The sequence below is a fragment of the Penicillium arizonense genome (assembly GCF_001773325.1).
Source record: "Penicillium arizonense strain CBS 141311 chromosome Unknown PENARI_contig094, whole genome shotgun sequence".
NCBI lineage: Eukaryota > Fungi > Ascomycota > Eurotiomycetes > Eurotiales > Aspergillaceae > Penicillium > Penicillium arizonense.
Window position 1 is genome coordinate 1 of NW_019173371.1, and position 18,820 is coordinate 18,820.

The 18,820-nt window shown below is 47.5% G+C and overlaps 9 protein-coding genes across 9 annotated transcripts; 5 read left to right on the forward strand and 4 right to left on the reverse strand.

Moving 5' to 3' along the window:
* Positions 1 to 16: 16 nt before the first annotated feature.
* Positions 17 to 238, forward strand: PENARI_c094G04363 (uncharacterized protein; the record flags this gene model as incomplete). The annotated part of the gene is made up of 1 exon (XM_022637789.1): positions 17 to 238. A coding segment is annotated over one exon (222 nt), but the record flags the coding sequence as incomplete, so codon positions are not given.
* A 176-nt stretch (positions 239 to 414) lies between these two features.
* On the reverse strand, positions 415 to 641 carry PENARI_c094G01954 (uncharacterized protein; the record flags this gene model as incomplete). Its single annotated transcript, XM_022637788.1, has 3 exons — positions 415 to 429; positions 457 to 573; positions 627 to 641. The coding sequence occupies 3 exons, from the start codon at positions 639 to 641 to the stop codon at positions 415 to 417; spliced, it is 147 nt and encodes a 48-aa protein (XP_022482355.1).
* A 2,208-nt stretch (positions 642 to 2,849) lies between these two features.
* PENARI_c094G08359 (uncharacterized protein) lies at positions 2,850 to 3,352 on the reverse strand (the record flags this gene model as incomplete). The annotated part of the gene is made up of 2 exons (XM_022637791.1): positions 2,850 to 3,200; positions 3,257 to 3,352. The coding sequence occupies 2 exons, from the start codon at positions 3,350 to 3,352 to the stop codon at positions 2,850 to 2,852; spliced, it is 447 nt and encodes a 148-aa protein (XP_022482351.1).
* A 1,223-nt stretch (positions 3,353 to 4,575) lies between these two features.
* Positions 4,576 to 4,908, reverse strand: PENARI_c094G10811 (uncharacterized protein; the record flags this gene model as incomplete). Its single annotated transcript, XM_022637795.1, has 2 exons — positions 4,576 to 4,615; positions 4,676 to 4,908. The coding sequence occupies 2 exons, from the start codon at positions 4,906 to 4,908 to the stop codon at positions 4,576 to 4,578; spliced, it is 273 nt and encodes a 90-aa protein (XP_022482348.1).
* Positions 4,909 to 5,259: 351 nt separating this feature from the next.
* On the forward strand, positions 5,260 to 6,261 carry PENARI_c094G09720 (ankyrin repeat domain-containing protein; the record flags this gene model as incomplete). The annotated part of the gene is made up of 1 exon (XM_022637793.1): positions 5,260 to 6,261. The coding sequence occupies one exon, from the start codon at positions 5,260 to 5,262 to the stop codon at positions 6,259 to 6,261; it is 1,002 nt and encodes a 333-aa protein (XP_022482350.1).
* A 1,435-nt stretch (positions 6,262 to 7,696) lies between these two features.
* On the forward strand, positions 7,697 to 8,134 carry PENARI_c094G05795 (Zn(II)2Cys6 transcription factor domain-containing protein; the record flags this gene model as incomplete). Its single annotated transcript, XM_022637790.1, has 2 exons — positions 7,697 to 7,834; positions 7,883 to 8,134. The coding sequence occupies 2 exons, from the start codon at positions 7,697 to 7,699 to the stop codon at positions 8,132 to 8,134; spliced, it is 390 nt and encodes a 129-aa protein (XP_022482349.1).
* A 4,916-nt stretch (positions 8,135 to 13,050) lies between these two features.
* Positions 13,051 to 13,465, forward strand: PENARI_c094G11392 (uncharacterized protein; the record flags this gene model as incomplete). The annotated part of the gene is made up of 2 exons (XM_022637796.1): positions 13,051 to 13,252; positions 13,305 to 13,465. 2 exons carry the CDS (start codon positions 13,051 to 13,053, stop codon positions 13,463 to 13,465), a joined length of 363 nt encoding a protein of 120 aa, XP_022482354.1.
* Positions 13,466 to 15,109: 1,644 nt separating this feature from the next.
* PENARI_c094G08927 (uncharacterized protein) lies at positions 15,110 to 15,979 on the forward strand (the record flags this gene model as incomplete). Its single annotated transcript, XM_022637792.1, has 1 exon — positions 15,110 to 15,979. One exon carries the CDS (start codon positions 15,110 to 15,112, stop codon positions 15,977 to 15,979), a length of 870 nt encoding a protein of 289 aa, XP_022482352.1.
* Positions 15,980 to 17,476: 1,497 nt separating this feature from the next.
* Positions 17,477 to 18,391, reverse strand: PENARI_c094G10088 (uncharacterized protein; the record flags this gene model as incomplete). Its single annotated transcript, XM_022637794.1, has 1 exon — positions 17,477 to 18,391. One exon carries the CDS (start codon positions 18,389 to 18,391, stop codon positions 17,477 to 17,479), a length of 915 nt encoding a protein of 304 aa, XP_022482356.1.
* Between the last annotated feature and the right edge of the window lie 429 nt (positions 18,392 to 18,820).

The window sequence follows — 18,820 nt, forward strand, 5'->3', positions numbered from 1 at the left end:
AACTGAACTCTGATAGTCCATCTCTAAGATCAGTATGAACATGAGTCTTTTGCTGGCTTTTTTCACTTCCATCTCAGTGGCTCTCGGAGGGACCCTTCAGATCATTGACTATGAAGGCCAGTGCTTCATGTATTCCACGGAAAATTTCAACTGCACTGGTGTCTCAGAGCCATTTGCACCTCTTGAAGGCGCCTTCTGCTCCAGTAAGAAACCCACTGACGATGAAGAGCATTTCTAACAGCTTCAAGATCTGAGTACAAAACACTATGATACAAGATCCGAGTCCAACCCAGTTAAAGTCAATTTGTGTGGCTCTTACCAACATTCTGCGTGGGTTGAAGTGTATCAAAGTGGTCTGCTTTACTTTCACAACGACCAGGGAGACGAAGCGAGCTGCAGAATCCATAAATCTCTTCAAAAGGGCAGCTCCTGTACCGTCGGTGTCAGTATATGTACCTCGACTTCAAGCACAAGACCTCTGCCAACTTCATCTGACGCTACATCCGGCCATGTGTCAGTTGCGGCAGCGGCATCGACCGCTGCGACCTCTTCGGATTCGTCGATCTTCCCGAGCTCTACAATGGATTGTTAGATATGAAGGCAGTCAACGGTCATTGTTTGCCTACGCTTAAAGTTGTCATTTTCGGTCTCTTAAGTCTTAGTTCACTCGCTGTGTGAGGACGCAAGTGAGTGGTGGACTTTTGATTTTTGTTCCAAGCCTCCCCCTTCCTTAGTTTGGTAGCTCTACCATAAGTCAGTTGCTTCATGTTTCGCGAACATCAAAGTCTAATGCCATCTGCTTTTTCCACAATATTGGAGGCCAGTAACCGTACTGTATTTTTATTAGATACCTGCCATGATATCCCACCTTTCAAGTAATATCACTGTATTTGTCGACTCGTCACTCAGCCAGGAGGTGTATTATTTTTAGTTTCCCGCTTGGAGGTACAGTATGTGTGTGTAAAATCATTTCCCCTGGCCCCTCGTCGAAATTGAACTTGGATTGAGGTAAAAGTAAAATATTTTCGTAAGAATGAAAATATGCAGCTATGGAAGACCGCTGGCGTCGTCCAAAAATCCAAAGCCTGGTGTTCAACTCCGAGTCCCCGGATTGGGATCCACAGTCACGATAGTAAGTTTGACATGGGGAAACCGGTATTTGCTAGCGGTGGCGTGGCAATGTTTGCTTGTTAGGGCCAGCTCATAAACGCTAGGTAGGTCGTTAAGTGCGAGGTAACCACATATCTGCGCGACGATCTCTGGAGGAAGTGAAAGCAAGGAGGGCATGTTGAAAAAAACTCAACGTGTATGATAAAGAGGGACAGGCGACGTGATTGATATATCATTTACCTCGGTGAAAAAGAAAAGACAATCGCGTCCCAAGCGCTTGACCGTAGAGGTTAACGAAAGAAAGGAAGCCGGACTGCTCAGCTCAATTCATTTAACCTGCCCCTATGCAGTACACCAATGCGCAAGACCACATCCTTAGGAAACCGCTAGGGTCTATGTTACCATTGCAGCAAGTGATGTAGGTCTCGGAAACCATATACAGTCTCCAGAGGGTCAAGATAATTCCAGTCAATCTCCGGGCACGCGGGCCGTTGATGGTTTGGCGTATCGGGAATATCGGAATTTGCCCCGGCTACCCACTAGCGACCAAGTATCTTTCTCAGGGTACAACCAAACGATGGACAAACCCAAAGAATTCGCTTTTACTTCCTGCCGGTATGGCGTATCGGGTAGTGCGGATAGGAGCTTCTCAATGCCTTTAGCTATTTTCCACAAATTCTGAAATTGTTGTACGGAATATGGCCCTGCTGCGGCAGATCCCGACCGTTTCGATCACCGTCAGCGCCTAAAGATTGGCCAGGCCTCTCTAACTTTGGCCCCCACGCTGGAGCCATGGATCGTCGATCATACTACGAAGATTGGAAAGTAAAGAGCTACCTGCCCATTTCCCTTGACCAGCTCCCTATGCTCGTGGATAGTCTCTTTAAAATGCCTCCCGTTCTTGATTTTCCACCTAAATCTTTTGGGCAGTAGGAATAGGTAGTCACGTGGGCCAGATCGGCCGCATCTTACCAGTGAGTTAAACACGGCGGCTCTCTGGATCCCTACCTAGGAACCGATCACATCCTACTGGACTGCCAAGGTTGAGGGATTTACCGAGGGAGTTGCGAGGGGAAGTGGGCGACATGTCCAACAGTAGATCCAAATAGTTGGATAATATGGAAAAGCAGCACAGGGTAGATTCTACAGTCCTTCCACGACCAAGATTGCAGAAGTGGTCTTGGGACTCCGTCGAAGCGTCAAACCGATTTCGGAGCTGCGCGCCATGAAAGCAGCATAGCTGTGACCACGGATATTAGGCGGTCATGACAGGCCTTGGCGTGACCCTAAGCGCGCTTAAGAAGCGGAACGCGATACTCAAAGTATCACTACGAGGAAAGTAATATATAACCGGGGGTAGCCTGCATATCACATTCGGTTGCTACACCAACGATCTCATATCGTTTTCGTTCCACTAAGAGTGACGAGCCTTTCAATCACCTTTCGATCCTAAGGCCTTGCCGGTCAGCTAACGAAGATGTCCTGCAATTGGTGATAGCCATCTCCATATTTGCATTCTTCGTTACTGCCAGACGCTTGGTCATGCGAAGAAGGGGCGATGGTTGGACAGAATCTTATTAATCCTTGTAGTGAGCACGAAGTCGTTTCACAACGTACTCGTCCCCTCTGTGGTCGATCTGACCTCTCATAGTTTTCAACTAAAGCTTCAGCCGGTGAGCAGCTCGGACCAAGAAAAATAACCAATTGCGAATATCACTCGACTTTCATTCATGAAATGGTTACTGAATATCATCCTGCCCCTCCCTATCCGTATTGTCGACTTCATCGTAGTTTTGAGTACGAAGATGTCGAATTTCAGAGGTCAACTCATCGCAAATATTTTGGAGTCTTTCGTTCTCTTTCTCGAGCTTCTCGCAACGATCATCCAAAGTCGTAGCAAGAGACTCGTTCCTCTGAATCCAGTAGGGACACTGTGAGTGATCAGATTCCAGTTCATCGTAGTCTCTTTGAACTCTTGCCAATTGCCCCCGGGTTTCTGCGAGTTCGGATCTGAGCCTTTTATTTGAATCTGTAGTGGTGTCGATCAAATGGTCGCAAAGCTGGTGGTCCTCGATTGTTCCATCGGACTCCTAGCAGAGTTAGTTTGTCTTCTAGGAGGGAACTAAGGGTGAAGTGCCTGACTCACCGAAAGAATAGTATCGATTTCACGTTGAAGACGTCGTCTCTTAACTGGTCGACACAAATCAGTCAAATTTCGACTGGACTTGGTTGCATTTGGCATTATGGCAAGCCAGATAGAAGATGGAGAATGAGGCAAGAACACAAATAATTTGGCTTCCTCCCGACTCGTCCTTGTGGTTGCAATGGCAACGACCGGAGGGATGTCTTCGGAAGAACAAACTTTTCAAATATTGACTGACAGTCAAGTCGACGCGATTTAAAAGGAGCTTCTTGCTATGATTTTTTAGCCCCCAGCCCGGGCTGTTGATCCCAATATAACGTCACCTAAAAATCGGAGTTTTCAGTCTAGTGGATTACCTCAAATACACATTCATAGCCCCATAGCCCCACTATGATAACGCTAAGCTATATACGACTAGGCATTGTTTCCTTTTGGAGGCAACATAGATGTATGATTGGCCTCATTGTATTTTCAGACCTTGGCGATTTAGACCTGGCCCATTACTGGGTCTTTGAGAAAGAAAACAAGTGTGTCTAGGGTAATCTGTTTTCGAATACCTCTTTACGAGATCTGATTACCGAAAAACATGTGCCTTCGCTCGATGTGTCTTGACTAAGCCTGCGTAATACTGGTTTTGTCCTCCTCTTGATGATCTGAAGAAGCAAAGCTACAGTTTGTAAGCCACGGGATGGCCTGGAACACCCGGAAGGCTTCTCCCGAACCGAACTCGATCAATAGTGGAGCAGGGAAGCTAAGGGTGGAATAATTTCGGGGAAGTCGGAAGGTGGACCCTTGCTCTGCTAAAGCCGATATGGAAATAGTCAGATAAGCAGTGATCAGCCAAGTGCGAAATTCCAGGATAGGTCTGCGTGAACAACAATCCTCGCAGGGAGATGCTGCGTAACCAAGGACTCCAGAGCTTCCGTGACCACGGATGTCGCTGCCACGAGTCCAGCGATGTAAGACTTGCGCTCCCTCACAGCTAATGAGCCCTGTGTATGTAAAAATGTGCTCCCTCACAGCCAATGAGCCCTGTGACTGTAAAAATGCGCCCAGTCATGCAAGACTTGGCTCGCCAATGACTTGCTATGGCTCCATAGCAATGTGCAGGCACCTCTCCGTGGTGCTGGGGACCAGTATTCGAGTATTCAAGAGTATTCGAAGAAGCAAAGACCTGCCCAACATCTTCCTCATCTGTTTCGTATTCCGAAGGATCATTATTGGATAGATAGAATGAGCCCTAGATAGATTATCCCAAATTTAATGGCCAAAAATATAAATTACAACTGAAGTGTCCTTGATACCAAAGGACGTATCCCCAATTATTCTGCATTGGTAGTTTGCGGTCCGATAGTCCCTTCGCTGTAATGGAATTGGCACTCTCATTCTGGCGTAGAGCAAAAAGAGACGAGATTGTTGTACTGGGATGCTTGTTTTGATGGAATGTTTGTTGTGATGTTGGTGAGTGTTGGTGAGTGTTGGTGAGTGTTGGTGAGAGTTGGTGAGAGTTGGTGAGTGTTGGTGAGTGTTGGTGAGTGTTGGTGAGAGTTGGTGAGAGTTGGTGAGAGTTGGTGAGTGTTGGTGAGTGTTGGTGAGTGTTGGTGAGTGTTGGTGACTGTTGGTGTTGATGTGGTGAAATGTGTGTAGTGAAACATCACTGTTGTGGTGAATGGTCGAGCGGTGAAGGAAGCGGTGGTCAACGTCTCACAGAGGCAGCCCGGTTTATTGCATCAATTGCATTGTTTCGATTCCGCAAGGCATTTTTGACCCCTTATGGCCAGTCAGTGAAGTTGGCGTACAGCCTCCAACTCGATTGCGATGATCGAATTCAAACATGGTTCAACTATGGTCACGCAATACACTGTGCGCTCAACATCAGACCTACGAGGTGCAGAGCCATGTGATGAGGTCTCTCGAGAATACGAATCGCAGGCTCAATTCAACTATACGAACACGGCGCAGCTGCCTATATTCATACCACGGTTGATGATAGCGTCGCTCCAATCATGGCAGCAGCTGGCATGGGACATCTCGAAGTGGTCAAGTTTCTATACGAACATGGCGCAGCTGCCGATATTCACACCACGACCGATGATGGCGTCACTCCAATCATGGCAGCAGCTGGCATGGGACATCTAGAAGTGGTCCAGTTTCTATACGAACATGGAGCAGATTCCGATATTCATTACACGACAAATGATGGCAGGAGTCCATTGTATGCGGCTTCTAGTTCGGGCCATCTGCAAGTGGTCAAATATCTGTACAAGCACGGAGCAGCTGTCGACATGCACACCACCACAAAGTATGGCGCGACTCCAATCTTTGTAGCATCCGAGAAAGGCCATCTCGATGTGGTCAAGTTTCTATTCGAACATGGAGCAGATGCTGACATCCATACCACGACCAAGGATGGCTGGACTCCAATCTTTGTAGCATCAGGGAACGGCCATCTCGAAGTGGTTCAATTTCTGTACGAACACGGTGCAGATACGGACATTCATACCAGGACAAAGCATGGCTGGACTCCATTATATGCGGCCTCAACTTTTGGCCATCTTGAAGTCGTTAAGCTTCTATATGAACATGGAGCAGATGCCGACATTCACACTACCACAAAGGATGGTTGGACTCCATTGTGTGCGGCTTCATATTTGGGCCATCTCGAAATTGTCAAGTTTTTGTACCAGCATGGAGATGATATCGACATTCATACAATGGCAGAGGATGGCTGGATAGAAGTCATACAATATCTACTGGCCCGGGGGGCTGTGGCTGACACCGTGGACCGGTATGGTTCAACGCCAGTTTTTGCGGCTGTAAGAAACGGGCATCAGATGGCTGTTGCATATTTTCTTTGCTTTCAGGCCGCTTACGTTCATTTTGAAGACGGTTTTGGTCAGACCTTGCTCTGGTGGGCCAAAAAAAGTGGGAATACACAACTCCTCAAGGACGTCATACAATTTGCTCGAATGCGAGGCATCAAAATCTGCGACGATGATTTGATTTAGTTGTGGAGGCTAGCTCGATGGCGATAGGTGGGTCTAACAGGTGGTGCGATGTATGCACTAGATTCTTTCCTCCTGAGAGCGCCTACCTCCTGTGTTCTATCTGTCAGGGCGCTAATTTCGATATCTGCCTGGAGTGCTTTGAAATGGGCGCGCGGTGTCTGGATGGTTCCCACGAGTTGACCTTGCACGAAGCCACTGTTCTTTAGGGAAGGTCCTGGAGCCTAACAGTGCCAGGAAGCGGCCGGAACTGATCACGCTTAGCCTAGCCTTGCATTACTGGTTTGAAGAGGAAACTGCATGAATCTAAGGATTTGAGAATACTGCAGCTCGACCCTGCGTCGACAGATGACATGGTACTTGACGTTGTTCAATCAATCAATCAATCAATCAATCAAAGTTCTATTAACCTGTTGGAGCCTAACCAGTATCGTAATGGCTATGCAGGCGCTTCTATCCGGTTGAAGCAAGAACTCGTGTCCGTACGCCTGATCATGCTCCAGTACAAAAAGTGAGGCTGGTTCTCAAAAATTGGAAGCACCAGCCCATTACATGTAAGCGCCCGCATCTGTGAATGATATCGTCGTGCTTTAGCATTCGGCTTCTGGTCTATTGGCCCCACCAACGGCCCTGTATATGGCCCAATTATAGGAGGGTTCGTGTTCCAATATCTTGGCTGGAGGTGGACGAATTGGATTGTCCTCATCATTAGGGTTGTGGTCTTGGTCCTGATAGCCTCTGTCAAAGAAACATACGCCCCGGTGATCTTGAGGAGTCGCAGGGCGGCCTGCTTCGTCGATTTAGCACCGCTGCTGAGAAAATTGTTTCTCATTTAATTTATGGGAACATGGAGCATCCTGAGCCCTTCTTTTTAGAAATCGTGGATTCTAAAGAAATAATGGAGCATCCTAAGGGCTCGCCGGGCCTTCTGAGGATGCTGGATTAAGAAAAATATTGTTATTGATTTTAAGTTCTTCGATGGATGGTAGTCGCGCTGTTTTGGTGTTTCTGAATGTTTAAGACCAAACTTTCTGCTTCAGAATAGAGATGAAAACGGTTACACCAGCCAAGTTGCTTCATAAATTCGTGTCACGTTTAGCAGACCCAGCTCAGTATGATGCGGGGCTGTGGGAAGTCATGTAGCCAATGAGAGCCGAACATTCCGTTTGATGGGCAATTTGCCAATCGGATTACGGAATGTTCGCCGGAAGTGGGTCTCCTGGCAGTTCTCTTTGTTTGCTACTAAACAGAAAATCATGTAGCAAACAAAGAGAACTGCGAGCAAGGATATGAAAGGAAAATAAATAAACCTGGCTGAGTATCATGAATTCTGAATCCCTGGATCTCACTGATTCTCCCGAATTTCTCATTCTCGAAGCCCACTCTCGTATCCAAGCTTCTCTCTCCGCAAAGCGCCTGCCACTCATATAATCCCGCAATGTCGAAGAACAATCCTCTGCGCGAGCTCCTGCCTAGGGAAAAGGGATGGAGCATGCGGTATCTGGAAACGGACTTGTTGACAAAACATCGGCGAGTTTCTCTGGCCTGTACCGAGTGTCAGAAAAGAAAGTCTAAGGTTAGAAATGTCGTTTCTCCATTCGACGACGGAGCTAACCCGGTGCAGTGCTCTGGTACGAACCCTTGCACGACATGTATGACTGAAAGTCGCCAATGCTTGTATGATCCAGCCCGTGACCGGAGACGTAAAGCTCATACCGCCGAGCTGTTAAACTTCCGTGTCGCCCTTAGCCGAACGGCTGCCAAACTGCGTTCTGGAACGCCGGAGGAGATATCGTCGTTGATTCAAGAGATTCGAAACCTGCCGACAGATCAAGACGCCGTCAATTATCTTGTTCACGGATCTCCAGCGATCTGATATTTTCTTGGCATTCTCACTTCTTGGGAATCAAGACTTGTTCATAATCGAGGTGAACAATAGCCTGGGTACCGGTTCATGTAACCAGGTGCTTCTAGAGCTACATTATAAAGCAAGGATCAGACGTGCCGCAATTTGAAAAAGCGTTATTATATTTTGGTTTTAGTCATTCTTTTCTTATCGGCTTTGACTTTCTTCTTGGCTTTGGCTTTCTTCTCGGATTTGGCTTTCTTCTCGGATTTGGCTTTCTTCTCGGCTTTGGCTTTCTTCTCGGCTTTGGCTTTCTTCTCGGCTTTGGCTTTCTTCTCGGCTTTGGCTTTCTTCCCGGCTTTCACTTTCTTCTCGGCTTTGGCTATCTTTTCGGACGGTTTTGTCTTTGGCTTTTCCTGGATTCGCTTTCTTAGCTTTGTCTATTCCCTGAATTCCCCCAGTGGCCTTTCCATTATAGTTGAGCTGGAGAAGTATTAGGATAAGATGCTCAACCCCCATTTCGCAGACTGCTTCCGTTACAATCCGCATGCCGGGATGAAAGAAACGAAGCTTTCAGCAAAACAAGATGATGAGTTTTGAAGGAGGGTTGAAACAGTACAAAGGTAAAGCTGGATACCGTTCCCGTTCAAGATAGAGACATCCTGACAATTACAAGCAAGATGGTTTTGTCCTCTGGTTTCAAAGATAATGACTGAACTATCAGCAAACCCTTTGGGGCTTACCTTTTTGATAGGCGACCGTTTTGCTGTGATTGCAGAATGTGACGGGCCATCGTGCAAATCCATCATACTTTTAAGTTGTAGCTTTTCTTCACGTTGGCCTGTGGCCCGCCAATATCTAGGCCCGGTTTGCAACCCAAACCGCTTGATCCAGGTCGACTTGTTATCATCCGGCCATAACTGGTAAGAGAAATCCTTCGCTCTTTTCACCGTTGGATGGACCGCATCAATGTGGCACACGGAGTCGTCCCCGACAGCTCCCTTGATAATAGGTTGTTCTATTACTTGGTAATATGTAAATCCCGATGGATTAAAGCGGTCTGGGGGAGGAGGCGTCAAGACTGTAACACTTTCGCCTCTGGCAATTTGCCAAGCAAATATAGCCGAGGCACCATGTATATATTGACTCCACGCATGCGGAGCTTTTTTGGATTTGAGACAAAGCGGATGCTCTGGCATCATCAGCGGACCCATGGCTGTGGTCAGAGTCTGCATTTCATGCTCATCGGCCCAGTTTTGAGCATTTTCACGCAGCATACCGCTCCACAGTACCTGACGATTATCATGCCAATATTCAGATCGAAATTGTTGAATAATTCGGGTTGCTTCCTCGACGGTCAAGTAGTATCGAAAAACCTTTACAGCTGATGCTTGTGCTGAGCTCTCGTCGGAGAGCCACTTAGTTAGATCTCCTTCACTTTCCATCAGCTTTTGAAATTTGCGCTTAGTTCGCTGGTTAGAGGGAAAGCTTGTTTGGAATTCAGTCGTAAGTTATGCTTTTCGCCACTAGATTTGGGAGCGGCGAACAACATGACTCTTATTATAAAGCAAGCGGTGTAGGTGCATCGGGTTACTAAGCTTCAATGTCGGAAATTGCCACCGCCTACTAAGAAAGGGGCGAGTCGATTGTATGGCTGTTTCATCTAGTTTATGCGGTGAGGCACCTTGTGATAAGCCTTTACAATACATTTCGCAACTTCGAAACACGCTAGAACGAATATGGATTAATGCGCTTCGAAATAGTGTTCAAGAAAAGAGCGCAAAGTGGTGAATTTGCTTTCGATCCATCTTGTAGAATAGTTATACTGTGACCCAAATAATACTAGTGGTCGTGATTTTCGACGTGGTGGTAGATGAAGTGGCGGTAGATGAAGTTCTGGTAGATGGAGTGCTGGTAGATGAGTAGGAAGGCGAGTTCGTTTTATCCAATTTCTTAATTGCAATACACCGGCTGCCAGACTTTAATCCATCATTGAGTACACAGGACGCTTGATTCCAATTTTTATTGGAAAAAGTGACCAGTCCCGTGTGGTTCACCTGTATCCAAGCAGCAGGCGAACCGTCTTCTGTACCGCATAAGTCGACGTTGAGCACATTCAATTCACGACGGTTGCCATTCACGACCTCACTGAGTTGCGAACCCTTGGTCCGGGCTTTGTTCATATCGTCGCCAACTCCGCCTAATGAAAGCCTTCAATTCAGAAAAAACAAATTCCTCGATGGGATTCAAATCGGGTGAATAAGGTGGCAGGTAAACCAGTTTTACTCCTGCACTAGCACATATCTCTTTAATTCGCTCAGAATGATGAAAAGATGCATTATCCATGACTATAATGGACTTTGATTCAGGCCACTTTCCGCAATGTTTGACAAGCTGCTCAATGAAGTCCTCAAATTCAGCTGCATCAGTCGAGCCTTTGAATGCTCGAGAGAAAACAACACCATCTTGGGCATATGCAGGAAGAATTTGGCATTGCTGGTCGCGATGGAGTTTGGATACCTGCAAAGGTGTCGCGCCCACCGGAGACCAACCGGTCCGTCGAAACCCAATTCGTTTATCGCATCCGGACTCGTCCACATAGACTAAGTGATCGTATGGTTTGTTGCTCCCCCGTGAAATGAGTAACCTCCATCTCTCCCAGGATCTGGACTAAGAAATCCAGACCCATTGTCCGATGCACCAGGCATTCAGACTTTGGTGGAGTATCGATGTACCACACACATCAGCTCCACCCACCTGGATCACCAGCTGGGGTGGCTCCTGTATTGAAGCGATGTGGAAGTCCGAGGAGAAATCATTGTTGAGCGCAGCATGTGACCGTCCTGAGATGCATTGCAATGTAACTAGATCATAGCAAAACTCACTGACGACTGGTGGAGGTTCGTCGGGGTCTTTTTCAGTGGAGGGGAGCGAGGTGTTGTCGTTGTCATTATTGCCAGAATAATGCCGGTAGTGATTAGGCAGCGCACTACTGTACAAGATGGATCAGAAACATTTTCACCATATAAAGTACTACTGTACATGTAGCTAGTTGATGAATGGCGTGTTTGTCATTTTCGAATAGCAGATATAAGGGCCTTTGAAGATACGTATTCGTTACTGTAACCCACCGCTAGTTCCCAAATAACTAATCTCTTCCAACCTACCACACTCTCTAATTCATCACTCTCCCTCAATTCATCACTCTCAATTCATCACTCTCAATTCATCACTTTCAATTCATCACTCTCAATTCATCACTCTCAATTCATCACTCTCAATTCATCACTCTCAATTCATCACTCTCAATTCATCACTCTCAATTCATCACTCTCAATTCATCACTCTCAATTCATCACTCTCAATTCATCACTCTCAATTCATTAGTTACGTGCCCCAGTCATAATTGTTGGTACGTTCAATATCAATGGACCTGCGTAAGTGATCGAAATTTCCCTATCTCTTTGAACGTCTATACGACGAAGTCCCTTCAATTCATCAAATCGCTTGGGCAGGCCAAGACAATACAGCCATTTATTACTCACAACCATATGATTGAACAACCCATCTTCTCCACGAGCTTATAGCTATTCTAGAATGAATTGAAGCAAGATAGAAACTTCCGTGTATAGTACTATTACACGAGTTTTGAACAAATAGAATCCATAATAATCTAACGCGCAACCGAACATATGAAGAAATGGTTTATGACTGAAACATACGTGTTTCGAACATACCTTTATCGGGTTTAAATTTCCACGTTTGTCGCTTGCCGTAATTTACTATGGCTGTGTGGTCAAATATCTGCCCTCAGTACAATACCGTACATACCGTGTGACGGAATTTCACTCAAAAAAAAACAAAACATAGTACCGATCAAGGGGCCATCAGCCAAACATTCAATCTATTCAATCCAACGTCTAAGACATGCTCAAATCAGTATAGGATGACTATTTCGTGACTAGGCTTAGAGTATCAAATTTAGCAAATGCATCATGCCGTGGTGAGCTGGGGGGCCCTAGTGTGAGGCCATCATATCGACAATGATAGCGTTGTTTATCTTTGACAAAAGGGACAGTGAAGGGGGGGAGGTTGGAAATATTTTCATGCTGCGATACATAAGCATGCGATTATACAACTTGGTTGCTGAGAATCTCACACCCATAACTTCCGAAATGTCGCTGGAGTTTGTCTTGCCATGGATATGACCAGCTGTCTGGTTGATATACATGTAAGGCGGAAGGAAACTCGGAAAGAGGGTAAGGGTGTCTCATGTTCGCCAAAGGATGGGTATAGGGGATTCGCCCCCATGAAGGGCTTCATCGCGTTGCAGGCATTGGCAATCACCGGTCATTGCATTGATAGCATCAATAGGAAGCTGGTCTTCTTCCTTGGTATAGACTGGTTGGATCAACAAAGTAACTGTAAAAATGCTACAGATCTGTGTCTTCCTACATATTTTAGCAAAGCTTTGTATTGTTCTAATGATAACAGCAGTACATCGCTTTCCTACCATAATCATGTTGGGATACAGTGTTGAAGTCGCGCGATTGGTCTTCTTTTAAGCGATTTTAGAGGGCTAAAGTTTCATATGATTTTGTGAAGTTATTAGTATCTTGTATGGCAACTCTAGGAGAATTAAGAACGCCTTTGATTTTCAATTACTTGCCTGGCGCGGGTAACACGTCATCGGCTATCACCGAGCCCGGTGACCGTCACAGCGGCAAACATAGCGAAAGCAGGAACACCAGTCCCGCCTAGCATTACTCTGTACTGGGTACGAACCTCAACGAAAGTTGGTACGCACGTCGTCATCGACAGCAGCATCCTTCTAGTATTGAGACCTGGTTAATATCTATCCATCCATGCCCATGCGCATTTGCCTCTCCCTGCAACTACGCAACAATATCATTCCTATTACAAGCAAAAAATTACAGACTACGACAATGTCGTCCATCATCACTCCTCTCAGAGACCCGCTCGTCTTTCTGTCCCAGGTCATATGCTCCGTCTTCAACGACGTGTTTGCCATGACCTCCGGGCTCCCTATGGCAGCGGTCAACTTCTTCATTGGCACTCTCAAGATGGTGCTGCGCAGAGCGGGTAATACTTGGGAAGCTGCAGGAGGAATGAGCAAGTTAATGGCCAGTGAGTATTATCCGGCAGCTATTCATGGAAATGAAGACTAACAATTCGCGAGCATGCCATATCGTTGTCATTGTATTGATCGCCAGCGGTTCCTATGGCTATCTGCAGTATCGAAGTCGCCAAGGATGCCCCGTCAAGGTTGGAAATGGGCCTCGCCAAAACTCGCCCAAGACCCTAACTCCCCAAAAACCCGCCCATGGGACTGCCGTCTAAGACCTGTAGACGGCAGACCCGCCCCCACCCGCCAAAGGCCCAAACGTGTACCCGTTACAACCTGCAAAGCAAGATGTTAACCTGTTGTCTTACATTATATTATGCTTGTATTTGACGAATCTTCAATGTACAGTGACTGTTTATAAGTTTTAAACCCAGCCCCACACCCCTTTGGTTCTATAGTATTCTGCCAATCAAGGATCGTGTTTAATTCGGCATATTAAAAGTACGCCAGTCTATTTGTAATTCCCCCAACAAGGCTAGACATAATTTTCAGAAGGTGTAATAAAAGATACCAGAAACACGACGAACGCGAGATAAGATAAAAAAATCCCTTAGTAGGCGGTATAGGCATTTGAGAAAGGCGGTAAATATGTGGGGCTAAATAGGGTGTTAAAACTGATGAACTGTCAGTAGTTGGTCAGTTCAGGCCTGTCCTGGGCTTCTGTCTATTATGCTTGGTATGGCAACAACTCACGAAGAAAATGATGTCCCTGTGACCTGAAATGCACCGCACATTTCAAGGACTACTGAATGGTTACCTAAATTCTTGACGGTCACCCTTTCACTTGCTATGCGAAAGTAACAGGAGCTAAAGTGCTGAAACGAACGTTGCAAAAAGTATCTCCTGGTGGTTGTGTGCAAGCCTAAGTCCTAGGACGCTACTATGTACAACAAGTAGACCTCTTTGAAGTTTTACTGTGATGCGAGTGTGACGCTACTGTGACGCTATAGTGACTGTAGGTCACATGGGATGTGGAGCTGCAGGTAGTCCATGAGGTATTGCTATTTCTGAGAGTGAACGTCGAAACTGGTATGTCAATATACATGTCTAACTCTAGAGTGAGCCTGGAAAGCCGAAACTCCATGTCACACTGCTATGGTGACGTCCGTCCACTGCTCTGTGAAGAAACCCTTCGTGCAACGGACGTTCGGGCGTAACTCCTAGACTAGTTTATATGCCGCCCATGGGCAAAAAGAACCGTTGCGGACAGTGAAAATCATGACAAAGAATTAACTGGCTGGCCTGGCCAAATGATGGAGGCAGTGGGCTCGACAAGAACGATCCTAGAAGGCAGACTCAATATAAGGAACAGTGACGTTATCTACCTAGCCTCAAAACGTAACGATAGTAGCAAAGTCATGCATCCGAGGTGAGCTTGATACACAGTATGACCGGCCGCATTCTGGTTGGTTAAGAGGGTAACAGCTGAACGCCCGGTAGCTTCGGAACTGCAGCATACAAACAACATTACAAGCTACCGATCTTTGATATAACAGTGGCGATAAACAGCTTATGCAGTCAGTTCGTCACAGGTAATTCATTCAGCGGAGTAGCCCCATGGGTTGGTAACTTGAACTTCATCACAATAGATCCATCACTCGAACGCGAGTTCATAATGCTTGAACTACGGGTCCCCTCGGTTGGCTTCCAGATTTAATGGTCCGAAATCCATTTTACCTGGCACTAGATTTTGGCATCACCATTTCGTCATCTTCTAGGGTTACCTCTTTCCCCAGGACTACCAGCTTGTCAACCTCTATTTCACCACTACATCTTCTCACCTCTATCGATGTCTTGTAAATTAACACGAACATATGAACTCATAGCAACAAAATTCATACCGCCACCTGTAGCCCACCATGAAGTTCTCGCTGGCGACAGCGCTCCTTCTATTCTTCGCCCGGGCCGCGTCCCTAACCTTTCCCCTGACTAAGTTCACCGATCTAGTTGAACGAAGTGTGGACCCCAGAGATACGGTCGAAAAACTGAACTTTATGGATCTAGCGAAACGCCGTGGCGGGGGTGGCGGAGGCCGAGGCGGAAGTAGCAATGGAGGAGGCAGTGGAGGAGGCAGTGGAGGAGGTAGTGGCGGCCGCACTGGCTCGTCCAGCTCTGGCTCTTCTGGTTCAAGTAGCGGCTCTAGCGGCAGCAGTGGAAGCGGGCGCAGTGGCTCGTCGAGCAACGTCGGTGGCACCACCAGTTCCGGGTCTGGCGCTCGAGCATCCTACGGCGGAGGCAGCTACTATGCCGGCGGCTCGCGCACTCCCTATAAATCTGGCTCCCGGTCCGCTGGCGGCATCGCCCCCTATGTGCTGGGAGGAGCGGCCCTGGGCTTCTTCCCCGGTATCTGGTTGTACAACGCCTACGCCTACCCCTACAGCCACCCCTATCACTACTACAATCAGAATGCTCACTTGAACGAGTCACTGCCCATAATCTGCGTGTGCCAAGAATACTCAGAGTGTGGCTGCGACAACAACAACAGCAGCACCTACTACGAGTCCCTTTTCAGCGGCACCGTGCCCAAGAACTCCAGCGTAGTGCGCGTAGTGAAAGAGAACGGCACCAACACCATATACATCAATGGCACCTTGCCCAATGGCACTACAGCAGCCGATGGAAGCAAGATTTCGACATCCTCGGCGCCGGGGCCTCTTGCGACGGTATTCCACGCGAGCGGGTACTGGGTGACAATCGCTCTGGTGGTAACTGCCGTCTGGGGATTCTAAGAGACACCTTTGTTTTGCTGTCCGTTCTGGAGTGATCGGTATCATGGCTCAGTCTGGTTGTATTATGACAAACCCGGAAGTATGGAAGGAGACGATTAGGATCGATGTTAATTGCAACTTGATACCCGGTTAGGGACTTACCGGTTGTCTGTACAAGGGTACTAGCGTCTATATATTTACCAAAGCACTTTTTTTCTAACGATTGTGGCCTGACTTAGCAAAGATATCGAAATGAGCTGTTAAATTAGTGTTAGGCTGTAAACTAGCAACCGTAAGACCAGCGTCAGCAGAACAAAGCATTGTATGAGCAACGTTAGATAAGTCAGGCCAAGTCAAATCAAGATCAACATTCCAGTGGTTACTGGGTGAAGGAGGTTGTCCTCGTGGTGGTTATAGTAGCTCTGGTTATGGGGTGCCGCTCTTATGACGATTTGTTTTGCCAACCACTTTTTGACAGCTTCGATCGGCGTGTGCCTTGGTAATTAACCAACAATACCCATCCATCTTTTTTGGCAGTCTCAAACAAATGAACATCTACTACTATGAACAGACTTAGTGGTCATTGCGGTAAATCACATCCATGGACGAAGACTCTGCGATGCAAATGCAATTGGTAGGCATATAGTCTAACTATTGAAAGCTCTACCTCAAGTTTAGTTCCCGAGCTTCGCTCGCGAATGTTGTCAAGCCGTTCAATATCCCATCCAAACCCCCCTTCATTGGTGCAATAGGTAGTGGTTCCACAACAGCACAGCCTGTTCAGGGTAGCGTAAAACTGACGAAAAGCCTTGTAGTGTTGACCACAGCCCGCAACTGTCGTTCCAAAGGTACGGGAGGAGAAAATCTAAGGCAAGGCAGTTAATAAAGCACCCTCCCCCACCACGGAAATTGTAGTCATGTTCAATGTATTCTGGTACTCCTTGGTCAAGCAATGCGATGACTCGCCTGTTTTCTCAATACATTAGGGCAGGCCCTAGACGAGTTCCCTCAGAAAAGCAGTACACCACTTTTGGAATGTTGGGATACGCTATATAGATTCGTGATTGCGGACGGAAATCTGTGATCGGATGCGGAGTCTTCATATGTCGCCCGGAAGATCCAAGACCTGGCCTGAGCGCGACAACTTTAGGGGGTGGTATTGGTTGTTAGACGCTAATTCCGTGGATCCCTCAGCTGAAAGCTCCCAGAACGTTGATCCCAACGCTATTTAACCCGATACTGCTTTTTGATTGGTAAATGACAAGCTGCTATTTTTGCAGGGTCTTTGGCCTCTGAACTTCTTTTCGATTTTCTGTGTCCGGTCCATTGACGCGACCGGTATCAGTAGTTCGGGGATATTATTTTATTTTAAACGTAGTTTAGTGTTTCTTGGCATTAAGGTTCGGGAAACAATGAAAGAGTAGGCGGTGACATCGATTTTCCGGAACTATTGTAAGCTTTCGATCCTGTAAAAGTAAAAAAAGGGGAAGTCGTACAATCATCGTACCAGCCCACTCTTTAGTTGAGCAGATTGTGCACTGTCATCCGCGTATCGCGGGTGGGCTCGGGCTCGGGCTTTGACCACAGCTTGGGTGCGTCTGCCGGATGGGGCCATGAGGCCAGGGTAGGCTGGTGCTTCATCCACCACAGCTTCGAGGTAATCTCGCAGAGGGTCTCGAAAGAGCGAGCCGGATAGCTTGAGGGACCTTCCAACACCTGCGTGGATGTACTCGGGCGCGGGGTCTCGTACTGTGAGACCGCGGGTAGAGGAAGCATCTGCGGTGATGGGAGAGTGCGGGGTGGAGAGGGGCAGACGGAGTTGTAGTCAGAGACCAAGGAGGGTGGGTGGATAGAGTGGGCACTGGAGACCTCTGAGAAGGTCGGGGAAGTCGAGGATGTTTCGATAAAGGGGTTGATAGAAGGCAGAGTAAACATTGGAGAAGCTTGGTGGGTGGTAAATATCGATTCGCGGTGCGACTGGGAAAAGTCCTCGGGTTCGACAGGCAAGTCGGCCCAAAGCGGGGAGGGGCTCACGACGGAGTGGCGGGCATACGGTACCTCGATGCGGCGGCTGAAGGTGCGAGAGGCGGTTGGTGTCGAAAGACCGCGGCGTTTGCGGTTCATGCTGCCGTTCCACCAGTTCTTGACGGCGTTGTCGCTGCGGTTGCCCACACGACGGGCAATCTTCGCCCAGCGCTTGCCCATCTCATTAACCATGCTTTCGATCATCAGCCCCTCGTCGGAAGAGATAGATTCACGGTTGAGCGAAGGGTTAAGGCTCTGGTGGAAGCGTTCACGACATTGCTTGGGCGAGCGGTTGTGCATGTGCTGAGAGATGCGGGCCCAGCTTTTGGGGCCCTGTTCGCGAACCAGTTGCAAAAGCAACTGATCTTCTTCGGGGACCCAAGGTCCGCGACGGTGAGGTGGAGCCATGGAGGTGGAGGGAGGAGGTGAGTCGACGGGATTGGAGATTGAGGTTGAGGTTGTAGAGAGATGTAGAGACAAGATTAAAGCCACCTGCGATGATTGCATCTGAGACAGCGAGATGGATCCAAGAAAAATGCCCAAAGAATGACAGAAGAACCATATAATAAGGGGACTAATACAGACACCCCCCGGCAGGACCCTCAGGCGTCGACTTTTTTTCTGCCGGCAGTATTCCTGCCAGCATCATTCACTACAGCACCGTCCAAATACCATGGTTACCATCAATTTCGAGGTACTTCCATTTATTATGCAGCCATCTACTAAAATTAAGCCACTTTTATTCTCTCCCACCGACCAACGAACTTCAACCGGGGCAGTATGTACAGCTCTGGATGCCACGCCTGGGAGTAAGGTCCTGCTTGCAGCTTCCCGCAT